Source organism: Salvelinus alpinus, chromosome 11 (genome assembly GCF_045679555.1).
Source record: "Salvelinus alpinus chromosome 11, SLU_Salpinus.1, whole genome shotgun sequence".
Classification (NCBI taxonomy): Eukaryota; Metazoa; Chordata; class Actinopteri; order Salmoniformes; family Salmonidae; genus Salvelinus; species Salvelinus alpinus.
The window spans coordinates 67542020-67566765 of NC_092096.1; the positions used below are offsets into that span (position 1 = coordinate 67542020).

A 24746-nucleotide genomic window follows, 5' to 3' on the forward strand; every position below is an offset into this window, starting at 1 on the left:
ATTTTCTCTCCCTCTTGGATCAGGCCAGTGTATGTACCGTGGAAAATCACATCCAATAAAAATCAGCCCCAGCGTTCACAGGTCCTGACGCACTGCATGAAGCAAATGAGTTTCTCCAGCACATCAATACCGGCTCTGCCAGATGAATACCAATAAGAGAGCCACCTCCCTGTACCGGCATCATACACAGGCGCTCGGCGCACTACAGCAGCACATGCAACCATAGAAACAGCTCTGCTCTACATATTACAGGCTCCCCTCTCCTTGCTTCACAATGACTCTACTTAATACCGAACAGGAAGTTAGAACATTTGGACAGCACACAATTACCATGCAATGGTCCTTTTTTGCAACTGGATACTAAGCGTATGGAAATAGCTTAGAATAACAGAATAGAGTAACATAATACAACATTAGAATATAACAGTAACATAATAGAACATTGTTATATTCTAAAGTAACATAATAGAACATTGTTATATTCTAAAGTAACATAATAGAACATTAGGATAACATAATAGAACAATAAGAATAAAGTTACCAGGTTAAAATTCCATCATAGTGGACAATTGGATGAACAATCCCATTTGATACTTGAGTGATCGGTGGGTGTTTGCTTACCTTAATGGTTTTGGTCTGTAGTCTCAGGCCATTTAATGTGTTAATGGCTTTCTCTGCGTCTTTCGGGTCCACGTAATTCACAAATCCATAACCTAGGCTCTGCCCTGCAATCAGAAAACAAACCAATTAGAATTACTAAAAGTTCAACTGTGGGCAGATCAGGTCTTTCTTTTATTTAACTAGGCAAGTCAGTTAAGAACAAAATTGTTATTTACAAATGACGGCCTACCGGGGGAAAGTGAGTTAATTGCCTTGTTCAGAATGAGATTTTTACCTTGTCAGCTAGGGGATTCGATCCAGCAACCTTTCGGTTACTGGGCTAACGCTCTAACCACTAGGCTACCTGCCACCCCACCAATGCATAAGAGTAGATAGATGTACAACAGTTCAACAGGATGTACAACAGTTCCACTTTAAAGAGCATATGATGAACTTGAAGCCACAATGGTTCTGAGCTAAAGTCACACACACAAAAAAAATCCAGATTATCGACTTTGAATACCACAGATTTAGAAGGTGTTTGGAAGTGGAAAATGTCACTGAGTCTGTTGAACACCGAGGAAAACTAGTCCTGGAGCCCTCCCATTCTCATTACATACTGCACATCTCTGGCCTCATTTCTCTTCATGTTCTGTTTGACTGGCTGGTGATTTAGAGTCTCCCATGGCCCAGTGTATTTAGCTTAAGCCGTATGCTGCTCGTGCTAACTACCTCAGATGTTGGGTAAATCACCAGACGTCCTCCCCCACCTAGCCTGCAGCCCTGTACGCCCCGCACTCTTCTAGCCCTGTACGTCCCGCACTCTTCTAGCCCTGTACGTCCCGCACTCTTCTAGCCCTGTACGTCCCCGCCCCCTTCTAGCCCTGTACGTCCCCGCCCCCTTCTAGCTTCTAGCCCTGTATGCCCCCGCCCCCTTCTAGCTTCTAGCCCTGTATGCCCCCGCCCCCTTCTAGCCCTGTATGCCCCCGCCCCCTTCTAGCCCTGTATGCCCCCGCCCCCTTCTAGCCCTGTATGTCCCCGCCCCCTTCTAGCTTCTCGCCCTGTACGTCCCCGCCCCCATCTCGCCCTGTACGTCCCCGCCCCCATCTCGCCCTGTACGTCCCCGCCCCCATCTCGCCCTGTACGTCCCCGCCCCCATCTCGCCCTGTACGTCCCCGCCCATTTCTAGCTTGCAGCCCTATACCCTGGATATCTACAATAGAGGACATCCAATGTCTTTCAATAACAATGGATTCAACCACAGGATATTCTAAAACATGAATCCACATGCCAACTGGCAGCATTTGAAACAGCTATTAAGGCCTAGGCTCAGAATCTTGGCCCATCTTGACAAAAGGTCGTGAAGTCACCAATTGCCGGAAGATTCCTCTGCTTCGAAGTGAGTCATCTGACACAGACGAGCGCCGAGGTTCAACGTGTTCCCTCTATCATTTATTTCCAAAATCTACAATAGATTGACACCCACTCCTTATGTGCACACTGTCAATTCAATTTCCTCCACCCACTCCATTTAGTCTGCAATTCGACTGGTGGTCAAGTTCACAAGCAACTTCAAAATATATGAATAAATAAAGATAAATAAATTAAGATATGGAAACCTAAAATGAGATTGAAATCTTGGGGGGGGGGTTGGGGAGGGCATTTTCATAATCCCATGGTAGCACCCACAAATTACCCCCTTAAACTAAATTCACAAACGTACACATGTAATGCTTCAACGTGGGATGCAGATTCAACGAAGGGTGGCTTTCTACAGACCTCTCTTCAAACAGTCTGCCATTTCTACTTGCTATAAAAAATTAAAATAAAAAAAAAAGAGAGATTGGGAGATTCACTCCCACTCTGGCTCAATGTGGGCCATCACCGTGAGCCCAGTGCTTACACGGGTTCCTCGGCTGCTATAAAGACCAGTTGATAAACTTAAATTCACCTTGCATATCGGGGAAGCGCAATAGCCAGGAGAAACAGTGAGCCTTTGAAATGAGCCGGTGAGATGACACTTCCATTTGAGCCTGGAGGGCAAACAAATCCTGACTGGATTCTGCTATGTTGAGAAAACTACAGATCTTTCCTATGGATAGTCCTTTCCTATGGATAATCCCTTTGTTCTGATTTGGCAGATGTTTGAGGAGCCCATACTCTAATTGGTTCCCCAGACATTGCAGGCAATCCAGGGGGGGGGGCACATTTAAAACAGGAAGAATGCACTAGAGGACATACAGGTTAATCTCTCAGGATGTCTGGTGATTACTCAACATCTGAGGTAGCTAGCACGAGACACTTCCTGTTGTTCACACTCGTCTGAAGATTTAAAAAAAAATTAAAATAATCCATACCCAACTCACTTGCCAACAGCTAAAAGCTTACCAAAGCAGACAATCACACTTAGTCCAAACTATCATAACAGTACTTAGCCACCTCATAGTTACATTATTTAAACACCGTTGTCAGATTAACAATTCAGACGTATTCCAGACAATTTCCACTAATAATCTCGTCTGTCAAAAGTAACACACCACTCAAGGCTGATCTGTTTGTTTAGAAGACTACCAAGAGAATAAAAGAAAAGTCCCAGTCTCATTATTAGTCCCGGGACAATGCCAGTATTGCAATAGGTTTCATGGCAAAAATGCTGCCGTATGTAAATATTGTGTGATTATAGCTTGGATGACAATGTTTCCAACATTAGGGCCGTTTTCCTAAAGAAGTTAAAACCACTTTGTGTTTTATTTCCTTTGCCACAACAAGAACGAGTATTGCGACGCCAGTATCGTCCCCGACTCCTATCCATTCATACAGTTTCCATACGCATCTCTCATGGGAGAAAAGGCTTAATCCAGACATCATTCCATGTGACAGTAAATAGTATAGCCAGTTCACATGCAAAATGCATCACTTTTTCAAAATGGAGACAAGCAGAATATGGCACAAAGCACAGTAATTTCACAGGTTGTTAGCCTCGCTGCGTATTGTGTATAATTATGGCGAGTGGCTTTTTTTCCCTCAGAGAGAATGGGTATCCCTCATTAGACACAGAGCACAGTGTAGTACCGGGCATGCAGGGACATGGATGCATTTAGCTCAAAACACTGAGAGCATTGTATTTTTAGACTTGAACACACCATTACGAGGTGGAGTTACAGAGAAGCACGCACAGGAGCCTACCAGGAGACAGTCTTTCGTTTGAAAGCTTCTCAGCTATATGTAAGCATGGTAAAATATTCAACACCATTCATATTTTAGAAGGGAGAGGGTTGTTCGTTTACAGGTAGGCCTATTTAATGAAGACTGGTTACACCGGGAATAGATCAATATCATTGACACATCATCTACAGCTCTACTTCAATGTGACTAGTATTACTAGAGAAGTTGGTTGTGTAATTATGAACCGAGCAGGTGCCTTATTCCTAAGGACGATTGACACGGGATTCCTTTTTCCAAACCACCCCATGTAAAAAATATATACACTGCTCCAAAAAATAAAGGGAACACTAAAATAACACATCCTAGATCTGAATGAATGAAATATTCTTATTAAATACTTTTTTTCTTTACATAGTTGAATGTGCTGACAACAAAATCACACAAATTATCAATGGAAATCAAATGTATCAACCCATGGAGGTCTGGATTTGGAGTCACACTCAAAATTAAAGTGGAAAACCACACTACAGGCTGATCCAACTTTGATGTAATGTCCTTAAAACAAGTCAAAATGAGGCTCAGTAGTGTGCCTATATGACCACGTGCCTATATGACCTCCCTACAACGCCTGGGCATGCTCCTGATGAGGTGGCGGATGGTCTCCTGAGGGATCTCCTCCCAGACCTTGACTAAAGCATCCGCCAACTCCTGGACAGTCTGTGGTGCAACGTGGCTTTGGTGGATGGAGCGAGACATGATGTCCCAGATGTGCTCAATTGGATTCAGGTCTGGGGAACGGGCAGGCCAGTCCATAGCATCAATGCCTTCCTCTTGCAGGAACTGCTGACACACTCCAGCCACATGAGGTCTAGCATTGTCTTGCATTACGAGGAACCCAGGGCCAACCGCACCATCATATGGTCTCACAAGGGGTCTGAGGATCTCATCTCGGTACCTAATGGCAGTCAGGCTACCTCTGGCGAGCACATGGAGGGCTGTGCAGCCCCCCAAAGAAATGCCACCCCACACCATGACTGACCCACCGCCAAACCGGTCATGCTGGAGGATGTTGCAGGCAGCAGAACGTTCTCCACGGCGTCTCCAGACTCTGTCACGTCTGTCAGATGTGCTCAGTGTGAACCTGCTTTCATCTGTGAAGAGCACAAGGCGCCAGTGGCGAATTTGCCAATCTTGGTGTTCTCTGGCAAATGCCAAACGTCCTGCACGGTGTTGGGCTGTAAGCACAACCCCCACCTGTGAACGTCAGGCCCTCATACCACCCTCATGGAGTCTGTTTCTGACCGTTTGAGCAGACACATGCACATTTGTGGCCTACTGGAGGTCATTTTGCAGGGCTCTGGCAGTGCTCCTCCTGATCCTCCTTGCACAAAGGCGGAGGTAGCGGTCCTGCTGCTGGGTTGTTGCCCTCCTACACGTCTCCTGATGTACTGGCCTGTCTCCTGGTAGCGCCTCCATGCTCTGGACACTACGCTGACAGACAGAGCAAACCTTCTTGCCACAACTCGCATTGATGTGCCATCCTGGATGAGCTGCACTGTGGGTTGTAGACTCCGTCTCATGCTACCACTAGAGTGAAAGCACCGCCAGCATTCAAAAGTGACCAAAACATCAGCCAGGAAGCATAGGAACTGAGAAGTGGTCTGTGGTCACCACCTGCAGAACCACTCCTTTATTGGGGGTGTCTTGCTAATTGCCTATAATTTCCACCTGTTGTCTATTCCATTTGCACAACAGCATGTGAAATTTATTGTCAATCAGTGTTGCTTCCTAAGTGGACAGTTTGATTTCACAGAAGTGTGATTGACTTGGAGTTACATTGTGTTGTTTAAGTGTTCCCTTTATTTTTTTGAGCAGTATATATATACAGTGGGGAGAACAAGTATTTGATACACTGCTGATTTTGCAGGTTTTCCTACTTACAAAGCATGTAGAGGTCTGTAATTTGTATCATAGGTACACTTCAACTGTGAGAGACGGAATCTAAAACAAAAATCCAGAAAATCACATTGTATGATTTTTAAGTAATTAATTTGCATTTTATTGCATGACATAAGTATTTGATCATCTACCAACCAGTAAGAATTCCTGCTCTCACAGACCTGTTAGTTTTTCTTTAAGAAGCCCTCCTGTTCTCCACTCATTACCTGTATTAACTGCACCTGTTTGAACTCGTTACCTGTATAAAAGACACTTGTCCACACACTCAATCAAACAGACTCCAACCTCTCCACAATGGCCAAGACCAGAGAGCTGTGTAAGGACATCAGGGGTAAAATTGTAGACCTGCACAAGGCTGGGATGGGCTACGGGACAATAGGCAAGCAGCTTGGTGAGAAGGCAACAAATGTTGGCGCAATTATTAGAAAATGGAAGAAGTTCAAGATGACGGTCAATCACCCTCGGTCTGGGGCTCCATGCAAGATCTCACCTCGTGGGGCATCAATGATCATGAGGAAGGTAAGGGATCAGCCCAGAACTACACAGCAGGACCTGGTCAATGACCTGAAGAGAGCTGGGACCACAGTCTCAAAGAAAACCATTAGTAACACACTACGCCGTCATGGATTAAAATCCTGCAGCGCACGCAAGGTCCCCTTGCTCAAGCCAGCGCATGTCCAGGCCCGTCTGAAGTTTACTAATGACCATCTGGATGATCCAGAGGAGGAATGGGAGAAGGTCATGTGGTCTGATGAGACAAAAATAGAGCTTTTTGGTCTAAACTCCACTCGCCGTGTTTGGAGGAAGAAGAAGGATGAGTACAACCCCAAGAACATCAACACAACCATGAAGCATGGAGGTGGAAACATAATTCTTTGGGGATGCTTTTCTGCAAAGGGGACAGGACGACTGCACCGTATTGAGGGGAGGATGGATGGGGCCATGTATCGCGAGATCTTGGCCAACAACCTCCTTCCCTCAGTAAGAGCATTGAAGATGGGTCGTGGCTGGGTCTTCCAGCATGACAACGACCCGAAACACACAGCCAGGGCAACTAAGGAGTGGCTCCGTAAGAAGCATCTCAAGGTCCTGGAGTGGCCTAGCCAGTCTCCAGACCTGAACCCTATAGAAAATCTTTGGAGGGAGCTGAAAGTCCGTATTGCCCAGCGACAGCCCCGAAACTTGAAGGATCTGGAGAAGGTCTGTATGGAGGAGTGAGCCAAAATCCCTGCTGCAGTGTGTGCAAACCTGGTCAAGAACTACAGCAAACGTATGATCTCTGTAATTGCAAACAAAGGTTGCTGTACCAAATATTAAGTTCTGCTTTTCTGATGTATCAAATACTTATGTCATGCAATAAAATGCAAATTAATTACTTAAAAATCATACAATTTGATTTTCTGGATTTTTGTTTTAGTTTCCGTCTCTCACAGTTGAAGTGTACCTATGATAAAAATTACAGACCTCTACATGCTTTGTAAGTAGGAAAACCTGCAAAATCGGCAGTGTATCAAATACTTGTTCTCCCCACTGTATATATATTTTTTTTTTTACTTCTCTCATTCAATTGAATCATGACGGAAAGCTAGAGACTTTATTCTAGGTATGAAGATATTCAACAACCTGTCGAGACAATATACGGCTACACTAATAACTCGTGCTTGGCTTCCAAATGTATAGGTGTCCCCATAATATTTTGAGGCAGCGTGATCATTATTTTAGCGAGCCACAGTAGACGCCCCCCTCCTAATGAAAACACACACACCCCCCCCTCCGCGAGCTGCTGAACAGCGCACCTGAGATGCGTTATTAGGAAGTGAACTTGCCATTTCCAAAAAGTTTAGCTCAGTGGGGAAATCTGGGATTTTTATTGCCATTTAATTAAACTGATAGATTTGGAGATGTTTACCTTCTATTCATTGGCATAAAACATGCTTATAAAACATAAGTACTCACTTTGAAACTTGATAAAAATGTAGGTAATTCATATGAACTATATATGCACAGCACTTTATCATAATCAGTTGTTTTCTTGCTCAAACTGCAAGCAGCACCTGTCAAAGGAATGTCTGGTAAAACACAGGCCTGTTGCACGGGGCAAGTACTATCAGAGGACCTTGGGAGTTTGCCAAAATAAATACTGTACTCGCCCGCCATATAAAAAATAACCGACATGGCAGGTACAAACAGGACTAAAATTTACAAACTTATGAATGTTTGCTCAAATATTATTATTTTTTTTGGGGGGGGGGGGGGGGCAAATTTGTTCACTGAGCAAATTTGTTGTGCTGAGCGTGAACGTGAATGTTGTAAAAAACTCTGCAACTTCCAGCGCTCATTTACTGTGAACACGGAGGCTGTACCAGTTTTAAGTTAAAACTAACAGTGGCCAAACAGGCTAATATGGCTATTTTAATAATTTAGGGCTACCATCAAAAACAATGGAGAAAAAGCCTTCCATAACATTTTACCAGCTGTTCTATCAGTTAGCATACAGTAGCAGGCATACATTGAACATGTACATTCCATGAGACTTTTGAAAAAAACATGCAAGGCTTAAAAATGAAACTGTTTATCCACTTGTCCTTCAGACACGGTGACTGAATGTTTGATGCAAGAAACCACGTTACAAAAATAAAAAAGACAATTCCCATAAAATTATTACAGAAAAGACAAATTATGCTACCCTCTTCATATTGGCTAATTCAAGCCCATTAAAATACAACACCCCTTTAAGACAAAGAGAGAAAAAAAAGCGATTTTCAAAGACAGAAATGTACACATTTTGTGCTCTTGTAGGAAGCACCCCTATTGCTGACTATAAAATATCTATACCTGGGCTAATAACTCACTAACAACAAATATGAACAAAAATGTGCACACGTGGCTACAGTACATGCAGCTTGTTTTGAGAACAAAGCGAGAGCTGCATCTACTCATGACCGCTCATGCTGTAAACACAGTCCAGTTCAAAAGGGACTGACAGATCCATACGATAATTATGCATTTGCATATAGATGTGTTCTGCCTACAACCAAAATCTCGTGCATAGTTTGTTTTGGTATGTTGCATTGAAAGTCGCAAAAATTGTGTTGATTTGATCAACTGCCACGTTAAAAAGGGAAACGTTGATAATGATAACAGGGGAAAAAACTCCAGAAAGTTGAGTGAAGTTGAAATCTCATGTTTCTTTCAGTGGGCTGATATTTCTTCTACGCAGCAGTCTTCTGGAACATTGCTTATGAGTACAAAAACACATTGAGTCAATTCAAATTGTTCCACTTGTTCTGGGTGGTGGGGGGGGGGGGGGGGTCTTATACCATTGGTAGACTCTGAAGGTCATAAGGCAACGCACTACACTGAGGCACGGTAAATAGTTCAGGGTTAAATGAAAATGGATACAATTCTCACTATAGCTACAGACTCACTACCAAGTCCCTGTGTGTGAGCGTTATAACCAGCAGAGAGAGGTCTAGGAAACCTTGATACACTGAGCAGTCATGATCCAGCGACATCGGCCTCATCTACCCCAGGGGTCTCAAACTCTTTCCATGGAAGGTCTAGTGTCTGCTGGTTAATTACCTTCAATTAAGACCTAGACAACCAGGTGAGGGGAGTTCCTAACTAATCATTGACCTTAATTCAATCAATCAAGTACAAGGGAGGATCGAAAACAGGCAGACAACTCTGTCCTCGGTGGAATGAGTTTGACACGTGATCTACATAGTCATGTCCGAGATGTCACGTCAATGTGTGCTTATGCCTTTTGCTTGAGCTCGGCAGCGTTTGCCCTTCCTTCCCACAGCCACTGATCGAAAAATGGTGACATTCAGATTTCCACCTAGAAAAGCCATTCAACAAATACAGGTGTATTACAGTGAAAATGTCACCTCAGGTAAAATTTCTGGACAAAATCCTGTAAAATGTTAACCTCGGAAGTAGTCCTTTTCCATTAAAAGGAAAACGAATGTTTCATGTCCAGGTACCCAAAGGGTCGCCCCCCTTTGGCATTGCTTGTGGCATGATGGATGACAGGAGCAAGCCGTCTTAAAAGAACAAGTTAAACGAGTGATATTTAACAATCAGTCCTTTCTAGAGTAAGTCAATCTGGTTTGCTGCTGGGTAAGTTTCATAATGGCTTTCACTTAGAGATGCCATCTAATTATAACATTTTGCTCAGAGACTTATCGCCTCACTAAATATAATCTTTAAAAGCAAGATCCATGCTTTAATTGGGGATAAAAAGCACAACGTTCCATAATTCATGACACTGGAGAATAAAATGGCATCAAGTTAGCGAGGGAAAAAAATGTATACAAAAGAGACAAATGCCCATGACATCATCCACCCATAAACCACCACATGGCTGTGGTCTCAACTGATATACTCCCGCCCAAAAAATAAACATTAACTTTTAAAAAAAACAATTGAGCACCTCTTAACAATTCAATGGCATCTGCATACCTTACCTGTTATTTTGTCTCGAACTAATTTACAGGACTCAATTTCGCCGATGCTCCCAAACAAACTCTTGAGCTCTTCTTGGGTCATGTTCTGAGGCAGGTAGTTTACTATCAAGTTAGTTTTACTGTCCTCCATGCTCCCCGACTCAACCGGAGAGGAACAGTTGTTTGAGATTGTTGAGGGACCGTTGCTCGTGTTGTTGCAAGTGGGCCCATTGGACAGCTGTGTTTCCATGGCTGCAATTACCTGCTAAAGAGACAGAAAAGTCCACATGCTAACAGACCGAGTACAAATACTATTTCAAAAACATTCATTACTTCTACATACATTCAAAGTTTATTTTTATTTTTTTGAAATTACACATTTTTTGATATTAATGAATTTGGAAATAAACTTGGAAAGCATTTTAAATTCTAAAATGCATTAACCCCGGTATTTGAAAACTGTAAAATACAATTTCGGTAAACCGTTTATTTTTATTTTTTTACAAATAACCCTTAATACTCAAACAAAAACACTTGTTTTGATCTGTGTGTATTTAAATGCGCAAATAAAAAAGGTATATTAAATACCAGATACTCAAATACACATATATTTGAAGCCAGCTAATGTTAATAAATCCAACCGCAAGCTGACAAATTGGATAGTTAAAGGATGCTCATCACATGGAGGATGGAATTCAAACTGAAGCCATATCACGCTTATAGCCTCACACTTTATGGGAAGAGTAAAGTTGGACTGAACTAGAAAAATTCAACAGAATACAATTACATGACCAACAATTAGTGTGAGAATACCCATTATAATAGGCTATTGAACACAATGCTAGTTATCACAGAGTACTCAACATTATTACCATTAGGCCTAAATAATTAAACCTGAAAACACAGCCCTCCCAGATCCGTGTGTTACAGGCATAGGCTATTGTATCCCCATTATATTATTCGGTGGCTGCGGTTCCAGAATATGGGGAACTAAAGACAGATTTCTGCGCAGGGTGTACAAACAAAAATAGGGGAGTGGATCAGAAATTTGACCCCCATTTGCCTTATGCAGCGCAACACATTTTTACATAGAGTTGATCTGGCTATTGATCATGGCCTGTGGAATGTTGCACCACTCTTCAATGGCTGTGCGAAGATGCTGGATATCGGCGGGAACTGGAACACGCTGTCGTACACGTCGATCCAGAGCATCCCAAACATGCTCAATGGGTTACATTTAGTTCACTGAAGAACAGGGACATTGTCAGCTTCCAGGAAGTGTGTACAGATCCTTGCGACATGGGGCCGTGCATCATCGTGCTGAAACATGAGGTGATGGTGGCAGATGAGGCCTATTGTCATGACCTTCAAGATCTCGTCACGGTACCTTTTTGCGCAAAACATTTGAGAGAAATAAGCTTTTATCGCATCTGGAAAATTTCTGGGCTCTTATTTCAGCTCATGAAACCAACACTTCACATGTTGCATTTATATTTGTTCTCACACACAAAAGTTTAGGGTCACTTAGAAATGTCCTTGTTTCTGAAAGAAAAGCCCTTTTGGTCCATTAAAATAACACCAAATTGATCAGAAATACAGTGTAGATATTGTTCATGTTGTAAATGACTATTGTAGCTGGAAACGGCTGATTTGTATTGTGAAATATCTACAGAGGCCCATTATCAGAAACCATCACTCCGGTGTTAGAATTGCACGTTGTGTTAGCTAATCCAAGTTTATCATTTTACAAGGCTAATTGATCATTAGAAAACCCTTTTGCAATTGTTATCACAGCTGAAAATTGTTGTGCAGATTATAGAAGCAATACAACTGGCCTTCTTTAGACTAGTTGAGTATCTGGAGCATCAGCATTTGTGGGTTTGATTACAGGCTCAAAGTGGCCAGAAACAAAAAACTTTCTTCTGAAACTTGTCAGTCTATTCTTGTTCTGAGAAATGAAGGCTATTCCATGTGAGAAATTGCCAAGAAACTTAAGATCTCATACAACTCTGTGTACTAGTCCCTTCACAGAATAATGCAAATTGGCTCTAACCTGAGGAGAGTGGGAGGACCCGGTGCACAACTGAGCAAGAGGACAAGTACATTAGTGTCTAGTTTGAGAAAGACGCCTCACAAGTCCTCAACTGGCAGCTTCATTAAATAGTACCCGCAAAACACCAGTCTCAACGTCAACAGTGAAGCTGCGACTCCGGGATGCTGGCCTCAGTTGTGCAACGGGGCCTCCCACCCCTCTTTCTACTCAGGTTAGAGACAGTTTGCGTTTCTTTCAAAAACAAGGACATTGTTAAGTGACCCCAAACTTTTGAACGGTAATAATTATATATATAATTAAATGGGTTGAGGGTTCAGAAGAGGGTGTGCGCAAAGCATAGTGAGAAACTTGAATGTGTAAAATAACACGCGCAAAACGTTATTTGGACCCTTAGTTCGGATAAAGACGTTTCCGGAAGGGCGCAAACTATTTGTACCCTCTGCCTAGGGCCTATATAAATTTCACTTCTAAGACTATAGCAGAGGGTAAATAAACTTTCAGGATGCTGCAGCAATGTGTAATTTCCCTTCGTGTAACAGAGATGGGACCTTACTAAAGGACCATGAAAAGTGCAATGTGTTACTGTAATCAAGTTATCAACTTCCTGGTTCCATAATTACAGTTAAGTTGGCCCTGGTCAAGACGTTTTAAGGGAAACCAAAATGGTTACTGCAGGCTGCGGTGCTTTCCTCTTAGAGGCCAATAAGAGAAACTCTTCATTGTAATGTCAAGCGGATATCAAGCTGGCAGAAATCACTGATCAACTAAAGTGAGAATCTGCACTGCTGTAGGTTTGCACGATAGGTTGTTTGCAACTAATTGCAAAAAAAATATTTTTTACCAAATATCGCTAGTGAGATTTTCAAAACACTTAGGTGAACTGTTAGAATCATAGTAATAAAACAAGTATATGATTGGAATAGCGTTTCCCAGGGGACCCTAGTGACATTTGAATACTCAAAATTATCTTCACATTCCTGTCCGATTCAGAACATGCGGTAGCACAAATATGCAGATCTAGGTATAGCACCACTGTATTAGAGCTAAAGTTCCCTAACCAGAATTGCATATGTGCAGCTTGCTAAGACTAACTAGCGTTTTGCAGATAGCAATTTGGAAACGAACAGTAACCTACCGGAGAACTGGCACCTGTGCCTGCCTGATTGAGAGACAGGGAAAGGGGGATACCTAGTCAATTGTACAACTGAATGCCTTCAACTGAAATGTGTCGTCCGCATTTTGCCCAAACTCTGAATCAGGGGTGCCGAGGGGCTGCCTTGCTACATTGGCAGTAGAATGGCCTTACTGAAAAGCTCAGTGACTTAATGTGGCACCGTCATAGGATTCCACCTTCCCAACAAGTCAGTGTCAGGTTTCTGCCCTGCTAGAGCTGCCCCGGTCTACCGTAAGTGCTGTTATTGTGAAGTGGAAACATCTAGGACAGGGCTGCCCAACCCTCTTCCTGGAGATCTACTGTACTGTAGGTTCAGTCCCTAATTTAGCATATCTGAATCAACTAGTTAAGGTATTGTTGAGCAGCTAAATTAGTAGAATCAGGTGTTTTAAATTAGGGTTGGACTGAAAACCCACAGGACAGTAGATCTCCAGAAAGAAGGTTGGTGAGCCCTGGTCTAGGAGCAACAACGGCTTAGCCGCGAAGTGGTAAGCCACACAAGCGCTCAGAATGGGACTGCAGAGTGCTGAGGCATGTAAAAAAACAGTCTGTCCTTGGTTGCAACACTCACTACCGAGTCCCAACATTAGCACAAGGATTGTTCGTCGGGAGCTTAACGAAATGGGTTTCCATGGCCGAGCAGCCGCACACAAGCCTAAGATCACCATGCACAATGCCAAGCATTGGCTGGAGTGGTGTAAAGCTCACCGCAATTGGACTCTGGAGCAGTGGAAATGCGTTCTCTGGAGTGATGAATCACGCTGCACCATCTGACACTGACAGTCAAATCCGGGTTTGGCGGATGCCAGGAGAACGCTACCTGCCCCAATACATAGTGCCAACTGTAAAGTTCGGTGGAGGAGGAATAATGGTCTGGGGTTGTTTTTCATGGTTCGGGCTACGCCCCTTAGTTCCAGTGAAGAGAAATCCTAACGACAGCATAAAAAGACATGCTAGAAGATTCTGTGCTTCCAACTTTGTGTTAACAGTTAGAGAAGGCCTTTTCCTGTTTCAGCATGACAAAACAAGGTCCATACAGAAATTTAAATTATTTTACCTTTAACTAGGCAAGTCAGTTAAGAACAAATTCTTATTTACAATGACGGCCTACCAGGGAACAGTGGGTTAACTGCCTTGTTCAGGGGCAGAACGACAGATTTTAACCTTGTCAGCTCGGGGATTCGTTTACTGGACGAACGCTCTAACCACTACGCTACTTGCCGCCCCCAAATGTGACATACTAGATGGTTTGTCGAGATCGGTGTGGAAGAACTTGACTGGCCTGCAGAGCCCTGACCTCAACCCTATCGAACACCACTGGGATGAATTGGAAAGCAGGCTGCGAGCCATGCCTAATCTCCCCAACATCAGTGCCCGACCTCACTAATGCTTGTGGGTAAATGGAAGCAAGTCCCTGCAGCAGTATTCCAACATCTAGTGGGAAGCCTACTCAGAAGAGTGGAGGCTGTTATAGCAGCAAAAGGGGGGACTACCTCCATATTAATGCCCATGATTTTGGAAGGAGATGTTAAACGAGCATGTGTCCACATACTTTTGGTCATGTAGAGATGGATATATAGATACACGCACACCAAGAAAAAAAGCAACATGTAAAGTGTTGGTCCCATGTTTAATTAGCTGAAAGATACGATAAAATGTTCCATACGCACAAAAAGCTTATTTCTCTCAAATGTTTTGCATAAAATGTGTGTTTGCATCCTTGTTAGTGAGCATTTCTCCTTTGCCAAGATAAACCATCCACCTGATAGGTGTGGCATATCAAGAAGCTGATTAAAACAGCATGATCATTACTCAGGTGCACCCTGTGCTAGAGACAAAAGGTCACTAAAATGTGCAGTTGTCTCACAACACAATTTCACAGATGTCTCAAATTGAGGGAGCGTACAATTGGCATGCGGACTGGACTGCAGGAATGTCCACCAGAGGTGTTGGATGAGTATTTCATGTTCATGTCTCTACCATAAACTGCCTCCGTTGTTTTTGAGGATTTGGCAGTACGTTCAACTAAAAGGCAAAACCACGTCTAACCAAGCCAGCCCAGGACATCCACACCTGGCTTCACCTGTGGGATCGTCTGATTGGCTGGGCCTGGCGCCCCAGTGGGTGGGCCTATGCCACCCATGGCTGCACCCCTGCCCAGTTGTGAAATCCATAGATTAGGGCCTAATTAAATTTAAATTGACAAATGTATGTATATGAACTGTAAATTGGTTGCATTTATATTTTTTGTTCAGTATGTATGCATACAAACACTGCATACGGAAAGTATTCAGACCCCTTGACTTTTTCAACATCGTTAGGTTACAGCCTAATTTTAGAAACTGATTAAATAGTTTCCCCCTCAATCTACACACAATAACCAATAATGACACACCAAACACAGGTCAGGAATATTTTGCAAATGTATATAATTATTATAATTTTTTTTAATGAAATACTCAGTACTTTGTTGAAGCACCTTTGGCAGCCTCGAATCCTATTGGGTATGACACTACAAGCTTGGCACACCTGTATTTGGGGAGTGTCTCCCATTCTTCTCTGCAGATCCTCTCAAGCTCTGTCAGGTTGGATGGGGAGCGTTGCTGCACAACTATTTTTCAGGTCTTAAGAGACGTTTGGTCGGGTTCAAGTCCGGCTTCTGGCTGGGCCACTGAAGGACATTCAGAGACTACCCACTCCTGTGTTGCCTTGGCTGGGTGCATAGGGTCATTGTGAACCTTCGCCCGTCTGTGGTCCAGAGCACCCTGGAGCAGGTTTTCAAAGAACTCGCTATACTTTGCTCTGTTCCATCTTTCCCTCGATCCTGACTAGTCTCCCAGTCCCTGCAGCTGAAAAACATCCCCACAGCATGATGCTGCCACCACCATGCTTCACTGTAGGGATGGTTTTGGCCAGGTGATGTGCGGTGCCTGGTTTCTTCCAGACGTGACACTTGGCATTCAGGCCAATGAGTTCCAACTTGGTTTCATCAGACCAGAGAATGTTGTTTCTCATGGTCTGAGAGTCCTTTAGGGCTCCCGAGTGGCGCAGCGGTCTAAGGCACTGCATCTCAGGGCTAGAGGCATCACTACAGACAGCCTGGATTTGAACCAGGGTATCAACAACCGGCCGTGATTGGGAGTCCCATAGGGTGGCGCACAATTGGCCCAGCGTTGTCCAGGTTAGGCCGGAAGAGGCCGTCATTGTAAATAAGAATTTGTTCTTAACTGACTTGCCCAGTATATATTAAAAGTGTTTTATTTAAGGTGCCTTTTGGCAAACTTCAAGCGGGCTGTCATGTACTGTTTACTGAGGAGTGGCTTCCATCTGGTCACTACCATAAAGGCCTGATTGGTAGAGTGTTGCAGAGGTTTTCCTTCTGGAAGGTTCTCCCATCTCCACAGAGGAACTGTCAGAGAGAGTATAGTTTTTTGGTCAACTCCCTGACCAAGGCCCTACTTCCCTGATTGCTCAGTTTGGCCGGCCGGCCAGCTCTAGGAAGAGTCTTAGTGGTTCCAAAATTCCATTTAAGAATGAAGGCCACTGTGTTCTTGGGAACCTTCAAATGCTGCAGACATTTTTTGGTACCCTTCCCCAGATCTGTACTGCGACACATTCCTGTCTGAGCTCTACGGACAATTCCTTCGACCTCATGGCTTGGTTTTTGCACTGACATGCACTGTGAACTGTGGGACCTTCCAAATCATGTCCAAACAATTGAATTTACCACAGGTGGACTCCAAGTTGTAGAAACATTAAGGATGATCAATGACAGCAGGATGCACCAGAGCTCAATTTCAAGTCTCATAGCAAAGGGTCTAAATACTTATGTAAATAAAAGGTGCTTATTTTTCATAATTTGCAAAAACTTTAAAAACCTGTTTTTGCTTTGTCATTAGGGGTTAGTGTGTGGATTGAAGGGAAAAAATTATTAAATCCATTTTTGAATAAGGTTGTAACGTATGAATGCACTGTGTGTATACATACAGTTGAAGTCGGAAGTTTACATAAATTCGTTTTAAAAATGACTCCAACCTAAGTGTTTCAGCCACTCCACAAACTTCTGGTAAACAAACTATAGTTTTGGTAAGTTTGTTAGAACATCTACTTTGTGGATGACACAAGTCATTTTTCCATAAATTGTTTACAGACAGATTATTTCACTGTATCACAATTACAGTGAGTCAGAAGTTCATACATTAAGTTGACTGCCTTTAAACAGCTTGGAAAATTCCAGAAAATTGTCATGGCTTTAGAATCTTCTGATAGGCTAATTGACACCATTTTAGTCAATTAGAGGTGTACCTGTGGATGTATTTCAAGGCCTACATTCAAGCTCAGTGCCTCTTTGCTTGACATCACGGGACAATCTAAAATATCAGCCAAGACCTCAGAAAAAATATTGTAGACCTACACAAGTCTGGTTCATCCTTGGGAGCAATTTACAAACGCCTGAAGGTACCACGTTCATCTGTACAAATAATAGTACGCAAGTATAAACACTACGGTTTGCAACTGCACATGGGACAAAGATCGTACTTTTTGGAGAAATGTCCTCTGGTCAGGGCTTTGTGATGGCCACTCCAATACCTTGACTTTGTTGTCCTCAAGCCATTTTGCCACAACTTTGGAAGTATGCTTGGGGTCATTGTCCATTTGGAAGACCCATTTGCGACCAAGCTTTAATTTCTTGACTGATGTCTTGAGATGTTGCTTCAATATATCCACATAATTTTCCTACCTCATGATGCCATCTATTTTGTGAAGTGCACCAGTTCCACCTGCAGCAAAGCATCCCCACAACATGATGCTGCCACCCCTGTGCGTCACGGTTGGGATGGTGTTCTTTGGCTTGCAAGCATCCCCCTTTTTCCTCCAAACATAACGATGGTCATTATGGCCAAACAGTTCTATTTTTGTTTCATCAGACCAGAGGACATTTCTCCAAAAAGTACGATCTTCGTCCCCATGTGCAGTTGCAAACCGTAGTCAGGCTTTTTTTTTTTTTTTAATGGCGGTTTTGGAGCAGTGGCTTCTTCCTTGCTGAGCGGCCTTTCAGGTAATGTCGATATAGGACTCGTTTTAGTGTGGATACAGAAACTTTCGTACCCGTTTACTCCAGCATCTTCACAAGGTCCTTTGCTGTTGTTCTGGGATTGATTTGCACTTTTCGCACCAAAGCACGTTTATCTCTAGGAGACAGAACGAGTCTCCTTCCTGAGCAGTATGACGGCTGCGTGTTCCCATGGTGTTTATACTTGCGTACTATTGGTTGTACAGATGAGCATGGTACCGTCAGACGTTTGGAAATTTCTCCCAAGGACGAACCAAACTTGTTGAGGTCTACCATTTTTTATTTTTAGGTCTTGGCTGATTTCTTTTGATTTTCCCATGATGTAAAGTAAAGAGGCACAGAGTTTGAAGGTAGGCCTTGAAATACATCCACAGGTACACCTCCAATTGACTCAAATTATGTCAACTAGCCTATCGGAAGCATCTAAAACTTGGAATTTCCCAAGCTGTTTAAAAAGACACAGTCAACTTAGTGTATGTTAACTTCTGACAATCTGGAGCTGTGATACAGTGAATTATAAGTGAAATAATCGGTCTGTAAACAATTGTTGGAAAAATGTCCGAACCCGACTTGCCAAAACTATAGGTTGTTAACCAGAAATTTGTGGAGTGGTTGAAAAACAAGTGTTAATGACTCCAACCTAAGTGTATGTAAACTCCCGACTAACTTTATGTGGACACCAAAATTAATTTAAACCGTTTTCTGATAGAAATGTGGCATTATTGGACAAAAAATTGCAAGGGTGCCAATATTTTTGGCCACGACCGTATATATAGTAATGATTAGGGGGGGGGGGGGGGGGGGATTTAATCATCATTTAAAAAATATAAAAAATTAAGGGGGCATACCACAATATTATTTTGGCTGAAATATCGCTACTTTGACGGCAAGGGTCGATCTGTTTTTTGCTAGGTTGCGTTAGCCAGCACTAGTTGGCAGTAACTTCACCAAAACTCTGGTATTTTTCATCTTATAGCTTGTTCTCCATCATCTTTGTAAATAGTGAGCCAACATTTTCTCAGCACTTATTTCCATGACTGATCAAAATCACATTTTCTCATTCTCACACGTCTCTCTGCAGCAGACCTAGTGAGCAATATGTTTGGAACATGAAATCGCAATATTGAATCACAATACATATAGAATCGCAAAATATATCCTATCGGCACCTAAGTATCGTGACGTCCCTGGCAATTCCAAGCCCTAACTGACCGTTAAAATCAGTAGGTCATCTCCATCATTCAAGTGTGTGAATACAAATACAGTTGCTAGACTACAACCGTGAGAATACTGGGACTACAAAAGCATAAAGTACAAGGGGATAGGATGTCATACTTCTCCTACAAAAACTACATCTCCCTACAAGTATTTCAAATGCTATACTACTTTCTAAGTGCATACATTCAGACAGTCATTATCAAAGTGACAGTTTTAGACCATACCAAAATGGACAGACAAGTTTCTCGTAACCAAAATGGAAAAGCACCGTAAATTAGCCTAAAATTGAACACAAAAGACAATTCTGGCAAAATTGGTGAGAGCTAGTCAGTCATTGGTATGGCCTGAGACGTTGAGCATTTATCGGCCAAATGAATTGAAGATGAAGTGCAACCAACCCCAGTCCAAGGCTCTGCCGCCCACGAACCACTTCTAAGCAGAGAAGCCACGTCGCACAGTCTGACTGCCATGTTAGTTTGGAGTTGCCGTCTGCAAATATGGGACACAAAAAAGTACTGTGTGTTAGATTCAACGGGGAACAAATGCAAGTCAGTGGGAGATCACTTCATTGATGGGAGGTCATAATAAGGAAGTCATCTTTAGGAAGGAGCAGAAATGAGACGGAGGAAATGAGACGGGGAGGAAATATCTGTAGAAAGTTAGAATCAAGAAAAATCAGGCCACGCAAACAGGAACAACAAGCATGAGTAATGATAATTAGTTGAATGGATGGGATGCGTCAGAGTAAAATCCATTGAGTTGCACAGTACAGCTTACATCTGAAGCTCGCCAGATAGAGCCAACTGCTTTTATTATGCCGACACATTCACTAACCAATGATCAAGTAGCTCACAAAAGCACTGAACCACCCCCCAATCTGACGTCATTCAAATTACATTGTGTCTCATGTGATCAACCAAACTGGGCTACAGTCGGGTCTTTATAACCCTAAGCCAGGTTATAACCACAACAAGTCAGGTATATCCAAGCCTGCTACATCAAATCACTAATAATCAAAGTGGATACCTTTTGCCACAGTCGAAGTGTGAGGAAGGTCCAGTTCAACCCCAACAAAAGCATGACAGATCTCCCTCTGGAGACTGGTATTAAAACTAAAATATATATAAATAGATTTTTTTTCTATGTAGTCAGCAAATGGAAACATCACCTAGTTAAAAAATAAACCATCTTTAACTGCCATAACTGTAACCAGAAAACAAAGCTAAGCATGATGGGAAAAAGGAAACATCTCAAAGCAGTGGAAGTGTTAAAAAATAATTTAAAAATAATAAAAAATAAAAATCACTGACCAAAAATAGAGGCAACAATTTCAAAGACCGTTACATTTAATAGAATGGAGGGGGAAAAAAAGAAATTTGGAAGAAAAAGAAATAATTTTAAAATAAATTTATATAAAAATAAAAAAAAATAAAAAATAAAAATAAAATAAAAAATCGGTCAATTAAAATAAATTCATTAGGCCCCAATCTATGGATGTCACATGACTGGGAATACAGATATGCATCGGTTGGTCAGATACCTTAAAAGGTAGGGATGTGGATCAGAAAACCAGCCAGTATCTAGCGCGACCATTTCTCATGTAGCGTCACATTTCCATCGCATAGAGTTGATCAGGCTATTGATTGTGTCCTGTGGAATGTTGTCCCACTCCTCAACGGTGGTGCGGATTTGCTGGATATTGGAGGGAACTGGAAACCGCTGTCGTACACGTTGATCCAGAGCACCCCAAACATGCTCAATGGGTGTATGAGTATGCAAGCCATGGAAGAACTGACATTTTCAGCTTCCCGGAATGTTGTACAGAGCAGTGTGACATTGGGCAGTGCTTCACCATGCTTTAACATGAGGTGATGGCGGCAGATTCAGGATCTCAAGGTATCTCTGTGCATTCAAATTGCCATAGATAATTGGCTAGCTTATGCATGCCCCATACCATAACCCCACCATGGGGAATTTTTTTCCACAATGTTGACATCAGCAAACTGCTCGCACACACGATGCCATAGACGTGGTATGCGATTGTGAGGCCGGTTGGAGGTACTGCCAAATTCTCTAAAACGACATTGGAGGCGGCTCATGGTAGAGAAATGAACATTCTTGTGGTCAGCATGCCAATTGCACGCTCCCTCAAAACTTGAGACATCTGTGGCGTTGTGTTGTGACAAAACTGCACATTTTAGTGGTCTTTTATTGTCCCGAGGACAAGGTTTCCCCTGTGTATTGATGATTCTTGATATGCCACAGCTGTCAGGTGGATGGATTATCTTGGCAGCGATAAACAAATGTCACTTTTTAGGGGAGAAATAAGCTTCTTGTTTGTCTGGAATATTTCTGGGATCTTTTATGTCAGCTCATGAAACCAAACACTTTACATGTTGCGTTTATATTTTTGCTCAATGTACATGTATCAAGTGCTACTCAGTTTTAGTGCAAACATGCAATCAGGACACATGGGGTCTTATCGTGAAGTCACTACCTTTGCGACTACTCATAACACCAACGCAGAAACAGCGTCAAAATCCTAATATGTTACAGTTATGTCTGAGCCCTGATGGCCAGCACATTCTAATTTACCATTACATGTCATTATCCCAAACATCATATTGACAAGTCAATTAAATGTATGCATTTCTGTAAATATGGACACAAGACTAGGCCCATTTGTTGCATTTTAAATCAATATTTTATTGGTAGGAACAGACTGTTTGAGCTCTTGATGTCACAACTGCAAAATGGTTCGATACTCAGGGTACGACAGTTTAATGCACACGAGAATCTGCAGCCCACTCAAATACACGCACAATAGTGCAATCCAGAAGCAATGTTGCCATTGGCAACAGACTGACGTTGAACTATGAAAAAGACAACTTGCTTTGAATTGAAACAAATACACTTTAAAATCAATGGTTTACCGTCTCCCCATGAATTCCAATAGTCACTTATGTTTACTTAGCCTAACAACAAAGCTGAAAAGAAAAACCCCTTCAGGTTTTACCCATGACTGTTAGCGCCGTACATCATAACCCACATGATGTACCTTAACACATCTCAATTGAAACTAACCTTGCTGCATTTATCCATTGGCTACAGTGTTCGAGGAAGATTACAAATGATTGAATTTTGATGAGACAAACCAAGCTAGCGTTCTTTCTTGTTAGATAACTATAGGTCGAGCAAACAGGTTAAAAAGTTAAAATTGTTAAGACGGCAGCATTTGTAATGAATATTTAGAGTATCACAATGCATGTTTCCCCTAGATTTCTGTTTCAGGCAGTCAAAAAAAAGCCCCAAAACCAGCAACCAGGACAGTCAACCTAAAACCAACCGAGTAAGCCAAACTTCTACAGTGAGGCAACAACAGGCTTTAAGGTAATAATGTCCCTCTACCAAGGTCAATGCTGTAACTAAACTAGGACTCTACAGCTGACCGCGCAGATTTACACAGCTCTTTACAACAGTAGTGGCAGACACAAGGACATCATAATGAGATCAGTTAGGCTGAACATGGCAGGACTAGAATTATTTCCAACAGGGTGTGTATAACATGGCTTTTCTGCTCTTAGTTATGCTTGAACAGCCCTTCATCTGACTGGTGTGGTTTTTATCATTAAATGGACAGCCCTTCAGATGAACAGCAAAACAATGGATTCAATTCATTTTCATCTCCAGACCAAATATCAATGTAGGGCCTACACTTCACCTCAAGGTTAATAATCCATTGTGAGTTGTTAGGAAAAAATTTAATAAATACAAAAAAAATGGTCGCCGACTGTCAGAACTAGCTGGTTTACTGAAAACACACTACATGGCCAAAAGTATGTGAAACATGCCATCGAAAGGCTCATTCCAAAATCATGGGTAGAAAATATGGAGTTGGTCCCCCCCTTTGCTGCTATAACAGCCCCTGAAGAGTGGAGAAGGCTTTACACTAGATTCTGGAACATTGCTGCAGGGACTTGCTTCCATTCATGAGGTCGGGCACTGATGTTGGGCGATTAGGCCTAGCCTGCAGTCAGTGGTCCAATTCATCCCAAATGTGTTCGTTGAGGTTGCGGTCAGGGCTCTGTGCAGGCCAATCAAATTCTTCCACACCAAAATCGACAAACCATTTCTGTACGGACCTTGCTTTGCGCACAGGGGCAATGTCATGCTGAAACAGGAAAGGGCCTTCCCCAAACTATTGCCACAAAGTTGGAAGCACAGAACCGTCTAGAATGTCATTGTATATATGCTGTAGAATTAAGGTTCCCTTCACTGGAACTTATGGGCTCAGCTCAAACCATTATTCATCCGCCACCAAACTTTACAGTTGCCACTATGCATTGGGGCAGGTAGTGTTCTCCTTGCATCCGCCAAACCCAAATTCCACTGTTCCAAAGTCCAATGGCAGCGAGCTTCACACCACATCAGTCGACGCTTTGCATTGCGCATGGTGATCTTAGTCTTGTATGCGGCTGCTCAGCCATGGAAACCCATTGCATGAAGCTCCCAACAAACATTTGTGCTGACGTTGTGTCCAGACGCAGCTTGGAACTCGGTAGTGAGTGTTTCAACCGAGGACAGAATTGTTACGCGCTACACACTTCAGCGGTCCCATTCTGTGAGCTTGTGTGGCCTACCACTTTGTGGCTGAGCCATTGTTGCTCCTAGACGTTTCCACTTCACAATAACAGCCCTTATGGTTGACCGAGGCAGCTCTAGCAGGGGTAGAAATTTGGCAAACTTCCTTGTTGGAAAGGTGGCATCCTATGACGTGCCACATTGAAAGTCTGAGCTCTTCAGAACGGCCCATTCTACTGCCAATGTTTGTCTATGGAGATTGCATGGCTGTGTGCTTGATTTTATACACCCGTCAGCAACGGGTGCGGCTCTAATAGCCGAATCCACTAATTTGAAACTTCCTCAAGAGCGCCATCTGTCATCTCCTAGGTTGACAGAAAACAGCCTTCACTCTTGCTATAGCCTCTGCAGAGTCAAACAACATATAGGAAGAGCCTCTAACGAGACACTTCTTTTGGACCTTAAGGTGACACC

At 42.7% G+C, this 24746-nt stretch overlaps 1 protein-coding gene across 9 annotated transcripts in view; it reads right to left on the minus strand.

The window, feature by feature from the left end:
- elavl2 (ELAV like neuron-specific RNA binding protein 2) overlaps positions 1-24746 on the minus strand; it is a 53313-nt gene that overhangs the window by 14972 nt on the left and 13595 nt on the right. For 3 of the 9 annotated variants that reach the window (XM_071334055.1, XM_071334051.1, XM_071334052.1), the window contains exons 2-4: positions 20090-20180; positions 10194-10437; positions 622-725 (exon numbers count right to left, since the gene is read on the minus strand). In XM_071334055.1, coding sequence (XP_071190156.1) covers positions 622-725; positions 10194-10437; positions 20090-20161 — 420 coding nt within the window. In that variant the 5' untranslated portion in view covers positions 20162-20180. Of the gene's footprint in view, positions 1-621; positions 726-10193; positions 10438-20089; positions 20181-24746 lie in introns of those variants that run through there. The other 6 variants (XM_071334053.1, XM_071334054.1, XM_071334057.1 and 3 more) reach the window with 4 other exon arrangements.